Source organism: Xiphophorus couchianus, chromosome 23 (genome assembly GCF_001444195.1).
Source record: "Xiphophorus couchianus chromosome 23, X_couchianus-1.0, whole genome shotgun sequence".
Taxonomy (NCBI): Eukaryota; Metazoa; Chordata; class Actinopteri; order Cyprinodontiformes; family Poeciliidae; genus Xiphophorus; species Xiphophorus couchianus.
In genome coordinates, this window is record NC_040250.1 from 27,891,600 (window position 1) to 27,904,198 (window position 12,599).

A 12,599-nucleotide genomic window follows, 5' to 3' on the forward strand; every position below is an offset into this window, starting at 1 on the left:
TTTTATGGAAATTTGTGTGACAAGTAGTTCTAAATAATGCTTCCAGCTGAGCACACACACTTGAAAATGTTCCAGATGTAACAAGCAGCAGCGCATTAGCATCGACAGCGTTTTTCAGTCTAATAGAACCATGAGGACCGTTTCCATCAAGCACCATAAAAAGGTAACCAGGATTTTAACTCCAAGAAAAAAGGGGGACACAGTGCAAATAGGTGCTCATTTTAATACCTTGATTTCAACATGATTATACAAGAGAAAATGAATCAATATACAGGAGATTTCTGACCAATAGAAAATTGTATTTATTATACTTTTCTTGATACATTCTACTCAGTTGTAATGTCAAAAACACTCAGAAATTTAACTTAATAATGCTTTTTAAATAAGGACCAAATAGAGTTAAGCTGATAAAAGAATTTTAAAATAGAACTTGTCCTGACAACATAACCCCAAACTAAATAAAATTATTTGAAGCCGTCATGTCTGAGCTTTTTTTTTTTTGTTTGTTTGTTTTTTTACTACTAATATTGCACATTGTGTTTTACGATATGATTCTGTCCAAGTCTAATAATTCAGAGCCTCAATTTGTTCACCTCAGAACGCCTCCTCTCCCCAAGCCCAACAATGCCAGAAGCACATCAAGTTTAATGCACATTTATTTTGGTTGCATAATGTTGATAAGAAACCAATTTTTTTTTATTTAAATGTATTTTTCACAACATACTGTGGGAGATAGAAGAATCGGGAAAACTGCTGAGGAGTTTTGCAGACTACCAGGCCTCGTTCTGTCATCTTTCGAGAAGAAACGCTAAAGATTACATCTCACACTCGTTGTGTTTCTGCAGGTTCAAGCTGCTCAGCAAAATGGAAAGAAGCAAAGACCCACTTAGAACAACAGAACAGTCGACTCTTTGTGGCCTGAAATAGCTCTGAAGTGTTTTGTCAAGTCCTCTCTGCTCCTTTTCTTACCCCCTTTTAAATAAAACCAATACCTCTTAAATAATCCTGCATAGAAAAATAAATGAACTATGTTGTTAATTCTTTTAACTAAGAATTGAGAGCTGGCGAAGGGTGCAGGATCGCTGATTGAAATATATTATGGGTTGGTTTCAACACTCTGACTCAAAGTCTCTCGAAGATGCTCCGTCGCAAAGTATCAGTGTGGAGATATTAGTCTGTCCTTGTAATTTACAAATCAGTCCCACAGATACAAACAATGTAAGACTTACAAAATAAATTCCAGGTTACGCTTACATGGCAAGCAGCTTTGTAACTTTTTTTTTCCTTCGGGTTTATTTTTTCTTTTCTTTTTTCTCTCTTTTTTTCAAGAAATAACGTCTCTGACAGTGTATGTGCCGTTAGATTTCACCCAGAAAAAAAAAAAGAAAAAGAAAAAAAAGAAACGTACGTTTACTGTAAGTAGCAACTTCAAAGAGAAACACAACTCCATTCAGAAGACACTATATTTAACATGGCTCTTTACACAAGAAAGCAAGTCGTTAAATCATTCCCAAAAAAAAAAAAGAAAAGAAAAAAAAAGAAGAGTTTTACAGTGCCGTCAGTTGCCATTAATGCAAAACAGGAGCCGTTTATCTTCCCAGCAAAGAGCAGGTGTACTGCTGCTGGTGGGTAATCCAGACAAGATGGCAGAGAGTCTGCTGTTGACTTCAGAGAGGATCCCCAGATGTGGACAACCTCACAATAAAAATAATAATAAAAAAAAAAAAACAAGAAGGGGAAAAACGTAGCATCCATAAAAGTCATTAAGTGTTCAAAACCTCATTCCAGATTCAACAATCCATTGATTCTCTCCAAGCGATCAACACCCGACGCTCCCCCTGCTTTTTCCTTTTGTTAAACACGGCCTGATGGCAGTGAGGTATATTCTCAAGCACTGTTTTCAAGACCCTTTGATTTGGTTGAAACAACAAAAGGAGGAGGAAAAGAACAAAAAGAGAACATAAAAAGTATCAATTTCAATAGCAGCAAAAATACTACGACTGTAATTTTGATTTTTTTTGTTTTTGTTTTTTGGGGGATCCTGTTATTAGTTTGCGGGATTCATACAGGTAGTGGAATGGAATATCCAAAAGGTCTCTTACTCTGAAATACATCCGCTCTGATTCTAATAATAGCTTTGTAGTGTGGAGCCATTTTGTCTATCTCTGCATTGGTCATTAAGAATTTCCAGAAGGCACTTTTTTGTTCTGTGTGTGTATGAGCGTGTGTGTGTGTGTGTGGATGTGGACATAGAGTTGAAGAAAGAAAGCCAGAGACGAGAGGGTTTGAATGGCGTGTATGTGTGTGTGTGTGTGAGACTTGAAGAGAGAACAGAAATAAGATAGTTTGCCTGTCTATTGGCTTGATGTGTGTGCAATCAGTGCTGACCATCAAACAAAACCAGTTCCTACATTTTACTCAGGGCAGTCTGCTCCTCGAGCACCTGCAGGTAATCAGGCGTCCCTTGGAGCTTGGCTTTCAACTCATAATACTCACTTTTCCTCTGCTCCACCACGATCTTACTGTGGTTTCCACCTATGAGTGATGATTTCTTCATCTTTTTATCCAGTGTCTTTTCAGGATAGCGGATTTCATAACCACCCATCCCTATACTGTTAAAATCTCTTTTACTGTCCAAGAAGTTGTGGATGAACAGGCTGGGCTCTCGGTTGGGGAGAAACTCCTCGAGTTCATCGATGGTGCTGAGGCGTTTGTTGCGCTCCAGGGTGGAGAGTAGGTCCTTGTCCTTGTCGGAACAGTTTCGCAGGATGATCTTCTGTCTCTGTGAGTCGGCAAACTTGAAGCCGGCGTCCATGTCTGAGGAGCGTCCAATGCCGCAGGTGTGGCTCTTGCCAATGTGCTCAATGGTCTGGGGAATGAACGTTTCACCTCCCAAGTCATCCCCAGGGATGGACCCTTTCTTGCCGGATTTGTGGCCATGGCGACGAAGCTGTAGAGACAACGAGCCACACTCCTGGTTCCCCAGGCCCTCTTGTCGACCCACAGGCTTTTTATTCCGCCTTAGGACAAAGACTAGAAGGCAGAAGGCCACAAACACAGTTAGGATAAGCACCACAAGTATGCTGAGGATCATAATGGAGAGAGGCACAGGTCCTCCTGGAGGTGCCTTGCCGACTCCTGCGGGTGATACTGAGGTCACAATCGGGGTGGAGCTTGAGATAGGTGGAAGTGTCGTGAGTTTAGGACAGAGAATCTCATTTTTAATCAGACGCAGCTCAATGTTGGCAAACTGCACAGGGGAGGCACATTTCACCTCTTTTGCAGCCACTCCATCACTGAGCCTCTGCAGCCAAAGCTTGAGTGCGACCAGATCGCAGGAGCACTCCCATGGGTTGCCCTCTAGATCTATCTGGGTCAGCGACCGCAGATTGTCCAGGACACCACTCACTGGCAATGTCATGAAGTGGTTGTTTTTCAAGTTGAGCCTGGCTAGAGGGACACCAGCAAAGATATAGGCTGGGAGACTCCGAAGGACATTGTTGTTGAGATACAGGAGTTGAAGATTGGGCATAGAGTCAAATGTGCTTGCAAGGATCTCTTTAATGGCATTGTATTCCAAATAAAGGTACTGGAGGTTTGTGAGTCCCAGAAACATCTCTGGGTGTAGCTGTTCAAGTTGATTTCCATTCAAATACAGTCTCCTTAGATTAGTAAGGTTAGCAAACAGACCTTTTTGTACCACTGCAATTTGATTACTGCCAAGATGAAGCAAATCTAAGCCCTCAAAGCCTTGGAAATCAGTTGGGCTGATATCACGGATGTAATTCCCACTTAGGTGAAGTTTCTTGGCATTTGGGGGTTTGGAATTAAGATCAGCAAGATTTCTTATACTCCTTTCCTGACAGCTTACGCTAACACCAAAGTCAGAGGGATGGGCCTTACAGCTGCAAGGGAGTGGACACAACATTAGGGGAGTCCGTGGAACAAGCTCTCTGTTTTTGCCAAAAGGGGGTAAACCAGCCACAATGCCGTTTCCATAAAACTTAGACGAGTCAGTTGTTTTTGGCGATTTTGGAGCCGCTGTGGTTGGCGTCATTTTAGATGGCCCCTGCCCATTTTCAGGCTGTGCAGGTGGCATCTTAATATCAAATTCGCTTCCCGTTCCCATGGGACAAAGCTCCTGTCTGTTGGTTTCTTTCAGGAGCCTCCCATATAAGTCACTTGGTGTTTCACATATGGCCTCGCCAATAAAAATATTGTAGGGCATGTTTTCAAGCCACGCCTTCAGAGGTGCTAAATCACAGGTACAGTTCCAGGGGTTGTCGTCAAGCTGCAGCTCTACGATCCGGCCGATATGCTCAAGGACTCCTAAATAAGGAAGGTTCTGGATCCTGTTTCCTCTTATATCCAAGTGTGTGAGAGAGGCAAAGCGGAAAATGTTCTCAGGAAGTGCCTGTATGAGATTATCATTCAGAATCAGCACTTTGAGTTTGTGCAGTTTGTTAAATGCTCCCTTTTCAATGTATTTTATTAGATTGTAGTCAGCCTGAAGGTATTCCAGGTTTTCAATGCCTTGGAAAGTGTCAGCTCGCAGCACCTTCAACTCGTTATTGTTAAGGTGCAGCTGCTTCAACGCGCTCATCCCCATGAACGCGCCACCTTCGATGTTCTGCAGTTTATTGTTCCCCAGCTGCAGTGACACAGCGTGGGTGAAGTTGAGGAACGAGTTAGGGTACAGCACAATCAGAAAATTGTTCTGGAAGTTCAGGTGGTACAGGGAGGAGGCCGGAGGGATGAGCTGCGTGGGCCTATAGACGGTGATCTTCTCGCAGTTGACGTACAGCACGTTCTCCACCGACATGCAAGAGCAGGCAATGCAGGTCTCGGCCATCAGGTCCGAGGCAGTGGGGTCCGTGATCGGAGGTCCGTCTGACATGGAGGAGAGGGATGAGGAGAGGGAGCCCGAGATGGAGGAAAAAAAGGCTGCCAGCAGGGGTACGAGCAGCATCTCGCCGGTTAGAAAACCTCCCCCAGTAAACCATTTAGTAACCTTTGGAAAAAGGTAGAAAGAGAGAGGCATGCAAAAAACATTCAATTACTCAGGCGTAGATATGTGTGGAAGCACACACTCACAAAATGCAGGCCATTTGAGACTCATTATAAAACAATTCTGGCATCTCATTCATTAGAAGGCAGTTTCTTCATATTCCATGAGAAAAAAAACACTGCTGTGTATCATTTCTCAATGTTCTGCATTGCCTTACTTTTCATTGGCTGTCTAAAACTATCTTGATTACTTAAACATAATGAATGCTGCAGATCCTCCCGTCTTATTCTGGCACCCAATGCGTGATGCGTCGCCTTAAAAATGTCAAAGGCATCAGCGTGACTGTTTGGCTCTTTCAACATGATCAAAGTCAAAAAGCTCTCATTTTGCATGAAGTGTCATCTAAACCCTCAGACCTTGAAACATGGCTTATTTGGCAATGTAAAGCCAAGGGAGAAAGAACTGGGTCTGTGCCCATTGCTGAAATTTTGAGAAGCCTGGATGCGACCGTCCTTCAGTCTTTTAGTCAGAATCTACTGAGGTAATTTAGAACCTTTAAGAGTGACCAAAGGAAAAAAAGGGTCTGGGTTATCTTCAAATCATGGAATCTTAATTTTTAAAAAAATGTGACTTACCAAAAGCTGCGGTGGCAATGAGCGCGGCTCCCTCTGGAGACTTGGGGCAGCATTGATGGAGACGTGCGCAAAACAGTCCTTCCAGTTCGAGTGTAAGAGCGCAGATGGATTTGAGGGGTTGCAACAAGGTTTCTCTAGCCCCTTTATGCCCCTGTGCAGCTTTAACACAATCCAAGCTAAACTAGAAGGAGGAATAGGGAAGAGGGTAGGGTGGGGAGTAACAGAGGAGGAAAAGGAAGTGGGGTGGATGTATAGGGAGGGTGCGGGGGTCTGATTTCATCCGATGCACCTCTTGCTGACGGGCTCCTTTTGCTTGGAAAAATCTCCCCGCTGGTCATTGGGCCCCCAGAGCGGCTGTACTACCTCCATGGGAGAGGGCTCATTTGCTTACAGAGGAGGTAGAAAAGGCGAGAAGAGCACAGAAGTATGGTGAAGTAGAGATCTTCCCCCTCTTTCCTTTTGCCTTTTTTTTTACCTTTAGAGATGTTGACGGCAATTCCAGAGACTCCGAAGCAAGGAAAAGGGTGCAAGGTGGATGCAGCCAGATAAACCTCTCATTCTCAAAGGGTTCTTTTCCCCAACGCAAAACAGGGGAGAAAGGAGGTTCCAACACTGTGCGCCCGGATTCAGATCTGCACTGCAACCTTCAGCGATCCATGGAATAATAAATACTGGGTCGTTACGAGCTGAAGTTGCGCAAAGGGGTAAGGAACAGCCAATGCGCTCCAGTCAGACTGTGGGTTATTTTCCATCCTGGCAACATATTTCCAACGTTGTTCTTGGTGTTTCAGTCAGGGGTTAAAATAAAGAGAGGTCAACACTACACATAAGACATGTTTCAAAAAGAAATTACTTGTCACTGAGCCTTCAGTCCGCTCCGGTGCAACAAAATAGGAGCAGAAAAGTCCGCGCTCTCACCGTCCCTTCCATCCCTCCCCCTTCCCCCCAGTCAGAGAGCACAGCAGATGGGAGGAAATTGGAGGACCCGTAAAGCGTTCCTCTTAGATTAAAAAGGAAAAATATATATATTTGTATCCAGAAAAAGAGATCGGAGATAGTGGAGGAGGAGAGGAGGTTTGCATTACCTCGTCCTATAGAGGCGCAACGGGATCAGGTGCAGAAGTCTGCTAGTGTGCAGCCGCATTCATGGAGCTTCCCACACGACTGACAGAGGAGAGTGCAGAGATGTGGAGAGAGCGACAGAGAGAGAGAGGAGGGAAAGAGGGAAGCAAAGGGAGGGGGAGGGGGGTCTCTCTTAGAAACTGGAGAAAAAAACCCTCAGACCTTGAAACAGATTCATTATGTCAACTGCACACTTCTAATGGCTGCATTTCTTCATCTTTATACATTTAGATCTCAGTTGTTGCTCTTCAGTTTCTCCCTCCGCATTAATCTTATTAGTATTATTTAGTTTTCTCCAGCCTACCACAAGAAGAAAGAAGGAAAGAGTATGCGTCGGTTTGCATGGCTTGGATGGACTTGGTGTTGGGCTAGGAGAGAGAGAAAAGCTGCCACACGGTCACAGCTCCGACTGCGACCACGAAGGAGGTTAGGGGGGGTGTACGCGCGTGCGTGCGTGCGTGCATGTGCATGAGGTGCATTTTAAATAGACGAGAGCAGAGAGAGCGAGGAACCAACTGGAGGAGGAGGAGGAGGAGGAAAGGGGACGGTATTGTGGAGTGCTGCAGTCGGAGAAAACTGAGGAGGAGGTGGTGGGATTCAGTCAATCTTCACTGCTCTTTTTTATTCCCTCACTCATTTTTGTGTGTTTTTATAGAGGGAAGACAGATGCGACAAAGTGAAGAAAGAGAGAGGAGATGACTTCCTTCCAGGTGGGGTTTCCGCTTGTCCCCCCCTTCCCCACGATGAGTAAAAGACGCTGCCCCAGCGGAGTGTCGACACCAAAAACCCTCTCTCTGCGGGAGCGTACCTGAAACCCAACAGCCTCAGCGGAAGCTCCTTACCTCTGGTTTCCTTTTGCAACAGGTGGCAGAGCCAAATGACGCACAGATAGGAGCCAGGCAGGGAGGCAGGGAGGCAGGGACAGGATGGAAGTAGGGTTTTTACTGGCGTGTTTGTAGATTTGTTTAATGGTGCTGCCTATGATGATGGAGAAGCACTGAGGGTGGAGGGGTGTAGGTCACAATGAAACACTTTCTAGGCAGATGATATTATTTGAAATTTCAAAAGGTCACAGATGATAACTGTGACCTTTAGTGGTTCATCTCCTTCTGGCTCTGACTGCTGTACATGCAGACTTGACATAAGTGTGGCAGAAAATTTGTGTTGGAAGGAGGTGGCATGAGTGGATCTCCAGTTGACCAGTAGTTTTACCAGACTACCACATGAAATGTTTGACAGTCGCATGCAAACTGAGTTTCAAATTCTATTGAAGTTTTAAATGGTTGGATCTGAATTTATCCAATAGCATTACTTGGTTGTGACACAAGTAATGCGCCTGTTTGACCGATGGAGTTTTCTGGAAACTGTGTAACCAACCATCCTCTACTGAGAAGAGAGAAGTGCAGGCCCCCAATGAAATCGTTGCCAACAATAAAACATCTTAAACATTTCTCTTGCTCCGATTTTAATTGTTCAATATTTTGAAGCGTGGCCAAAACAGATTCAATGGCATCATTCACTTCCTCCTCTACCATTATCATACTACAATCATAGGTAGATTACACTTCTAAAACAGCACAGAAAATTGATATCATCATTCACAACTCCTGCTTCTGTTCGCTGATTGGAACAGAAGGAGAATAGAGCAGAATTGCGTAGCCAGGCTAACACTTTTTCTGTCCTAACAGAAACGCTGCAATGGAGAGTTGTAGTGATTTTGAAGCCTTGATATTAGAAACCAGAAAAAGTGGTGTAATACAAAATTTTCTGAAGAATATTATAAAACTAAACTAATTTATAGAATATATCTGAGCATTTTGATGACTGTTATGTCTTCAACTCACTATCCATCCATTGCCTATATGCAAGGCCTTTCTCTAGCTGCCATTGGACAAGAGGCGGAGTACACACTGGACAGGTCACCAGTCCATCCCAGGATGACAACAAGAAAGACAGAACTAAAAACTAAAAGTTTAGAAACCACTCAACCAAAGAAAACCAACACATGGGGAGAACATACAAACTTCATGAAGAAACCTGGATCAGAACCTTCTTTCTGCAAGAAAACTGTGAAAACAACTACACGACCCAGCTACCGCTCATGAAAATACATAATTACAAAAAAAATGATACACACCATATCAAGTAGATATACAAAATAGTCTAGGGATGAAATTGTAACACTTAGCTACAAGATAGAGATAGGAACAAGTGAATGTGGCAAACTGACCAGAAGTCAATCATTAGTGTGCTAACACAATCAAGCTATAAAGACGTGACCCCTCCAAACTAAATGAACACCCATTGATGGACTGCAAAAATCCCCACATGCTAATCCCCAATGCCACATGCTAATGAAGAGCACTCTGTTTCAAATGAAATGGGGCCCCTGTCACTCCAGGAAAGTGTAATTGCTTAATTCTCGAGGGAAATTCACCTTGAACTGCTCCGCTATTTATTGCATGCATATGACCTGTTATAGCAAACAGGAGGCCTGTTTTAGAAGGCTGCAACGATCCCTCAACGGTTAACTGGAGTCGTTCACAGAGCTGGGTAATCACGGCTCCTTCAAGCCAGAAGTGTTTTGATAAAACATTTAAATTGTTCAGAAGAAACACTCTCTGCGATGATTAGTTAATTTATGCAAACTGGGGTGTGTCTGGGCTCTTCATCACCGCTCCTAAAGTAGCCACCTGCACATAGAGAGAGAGAGGAAAAAAAACAGTCCCGGAGCATGTGTGTGGGCATGGGTTTGTGAGTACAGATTGCTACAGTGAGTGTGTGCTGATATTTGACAGCGTTTGGCCACGTTCCTACGCTGGCTTTGAGTGGCCTGAGGGAGGCAGGGCTTCGAGAGACGGAGCCAGAGAGCTGGCAAAGCCCCTTCTCCCCCAACCACCCTCACTCCCACCATCACCATCCGTTTCCGTCTCAGCTGCCATTGGTAGTCTGGCGGTGAGGATGAGTCGACGCTTCCTCCATCCAAGCACAGACCTTAAGCTCTTGCCTGCTCCAATCCTGTTTGATGGATTAACCTAAATAGATCTAATGTGTGTTTTATACTGAACCACGCATTTCATCCCTTGTTTGTTCTCTTTTGGAGCAAAACAATGTTGTAATATTTGGGAGTGTTTCCTGTGCTGCAGATTTTAGTGGGTGATGTGTTGCCCTCATGTGGGCAGAAAAGTAACTACACTCCTTTCAGAGGATGAGAGGATAGAAGTTGAGGCCCTCTTGACCTCATGGCTGAGGGCTTTGATTTGTATTTCCTAGACAGATTCATCTGTTTCTCAGTTGCAGATTATTTATTTTTCAAGAATATTTTTAATGTCTATTTTGCTTGTTGCTGTCTACTTGTTCCCTCCATTATGATGTGTGTTGCTGCCTTTCTTGGCCAGGTCATCCTTGTTAAAGAGGTCTTCATCTAAATGGGGTTTCATTTTGTTAAAGGTTAGAAAAATAAATAAATGCTGACCCAAAACAATTTCTATAAAAATTTTCTTTCAAATGCAAATAATTAAATTTTATTTGTAGATTCTTAATTTTGACATACACGACACACAGAGACATATCACAATATGATCATCACAAAGAAAATGAGAAAGCAAAAAATATGACGCATAAAGCACCAAACAATTAATTACAATGTAGAACGATAAGTGCTTAATATGCAGTTATGGCTAGAATGAAGTAGGAATTGCTTATAACTCGTGTCTCTTTACAATTAAACAAAAAAAAAATCCAAGATCTTCAAATGTTTTTTTCTCAAAGGAAGGAAACCCAAACTTGGAATGATCAGGTTTTAACATCCTGCAGAGTATTGATGTGCAACACAGTCATGGAAGAAAACGCAGTAACAAGGGTCACTCTGGAAAAAAGAAGCTTCCTCTGCAATCTGTCACGCTGCTCTGAGTCCTTTCTCGGTCCAAAACGTGTCTGGCAAACGCAGTGAGGCCTGCAGTCTCTCACTGTAGGTTCTGTCTGCAGTTTATGACAGTCTAAAAAACAGTCTTGAGTATGAAGCTGCTCTGATTTTCCCTTCAGCGGCAGAGAGAATACACAGGTTTCCCCAAATTTTACTGCAAAAGTATTCACATCTCTGTGCCCTTCTTCGTTTTTTCATGTCAGAATCACAAACTTTAATGTATTTTATCTGAAAGACCAACATATAGTAGTCCATCATTTTGAAGGGAATTGAAGTGAGTTTTAAATGTTTTTTACTGACTAAAATGCATTTATATTTCCTGAGACCCCTAAGTGAAATGCAGAGTCCACCTGTGTATAATTTATAACATATCCAGTGGTTCTATGACAGCCTTAAAAGATTTGTTAGAGGATTTTCAAGGACAGATAGCACCATGAAGATCAATGTTGGAGTCAAACTGGACAGTGACATCCACAACAAAAATGCTTCAACATCAGCGTTTTCAGTTTGCCTTTCCGTTTTTTTTATGACTTCATCAGCGTTTGGCACTGCTAACTACAAGTGTGGTTACGCTAACCCTACAGCACTAAACAAAAATGATTTTTTGGGGGGATTCATAATCAACATTATAGAGAGTCTAAATGTTCTATCATAAATCTTCACAGCAATTTGGCAAACAAATGTTTAAGACAACATAAATATCATCTCTACATTTTCACATTTGTTATAGTATGTCTACTGTATATGACATGTTTGTATTTCTGCATTTCCTCTGTTTTGGATTCACGTTATAGAGGCACATAAATCATAAATTGGGGTGGAATTGTGCTTACACAGCAAAGAGCAAATTGCCAAGCCTTTCCAAAATAAGGAAAAATAACCCTATCGTTTCATTTCAATTTCCTCACAGCGGTGGTCTTGATGTTCTCTCAGGCCGACGCCAAGCAAACAATAACCACGGAGCGTTTGTTCTGGCCTGCTTTTCTTTCCCTCTTTCTTTCTGCTGCGGATTATTATATCGATTGGTTATTTCTAGCCGAGCCGCTGAAGGGTGGCGTGGAGGAACTTATAAAACAAGCTGCCTCATTACTTGTGCCAGAGAAAATCCCACTGATCTGGGGAGAATTTCGAGCTGCAGAGTGTGTGGGACTGAGTTAAACTAAAAAGCGCAGCGTAGGGTCGTGTAACGAGGGAAGATGGCGGTGCCGCTGAGGGAAGGCTGCAAGGCGTGACGGGAGGAAGGCGCGTGCGCTCCCGGCGAAGAGCCCGCTGCGAAACGTTTAGCGCGTGAAACGTGAAGGGCACGTGGTCCGCGAGAAGACTCGTGCGTCCCGTGTTCGTCTGAATACGGTGGCGGTGATTGCCCGATGTTTCCTGACTCATTACGGGCAACTCGGAGCTAGCTGGTTTTGCCAGACGCCCCGGGAAATGTAAATCAGTGTCGGTTTGTGAGGCTTTACAGACGAGCAGCGGGGCTCTGAGTCATGAGGGCGGAGTAGCGCCCGTTGAAGATATTCAGTGTTTAGGTCAGACCTACAGGAAGGCGCTCACACTGACTCCTCAGTGCTCACTGTGGATTGATTAGCATGCGCGGCTGGCCTCGTGGCCGCTGTTTCATGGCAGGTCACCATTCTGAGCTGACCCACGTGCGTGATTATAAAGTGGCACCTTTGATGGTGGAAGCCGAGTCAAACGCTTCAACATTAAAGATTAGTTGATCATGTTTTTTAATAGCTCTTCGTTGTTTGAAATGGAGCAAAAAATGGTCAGCTTCCTAAAATAACAGAATAAGCTATTTTGTTTTCAATAAGTGATTTTATTTAAATATATTTTTTTCTTTTGCCTGAATCATCTTTTTATTTATTTATTTATTTTTGCCAAAATCACTTTGGTAAAAAAAAAAAGACTT

The 12,599-nt window shown here is 43.3% G+C and overlaps 1 protein-coding gene across 1 annotated transcript; it reads right to left on the minus strand.

Moving 5' to 3' along the window:
* Positions 1-203: 203 nt before the first annotated feature.
* On the minus strand, positions 204-6,821 carry slitrk4 (SLIT and NTRK-like family, member 4). Its single transcript, XM_028009524.1, has 2 exons — positions 5,644-6,821; positions 204-5,011 (listed from the first exon to the last, which is right to left on the minus strand). The coding sequence occupies exon 2, from the start codon at positions 4,967-4,969 to the stop codon at positions 2,408-2,410; it is 2,562 nt and encodes an 853-aa protein (XP_027865325.1). The 5' UTR covers positions 4,970-5,011; positions 5,644-6,821; the 3' UTR covers positions 204-2,407.
* Positions 6,822-12,599: the final 5,778 nt, after the last annotated feature.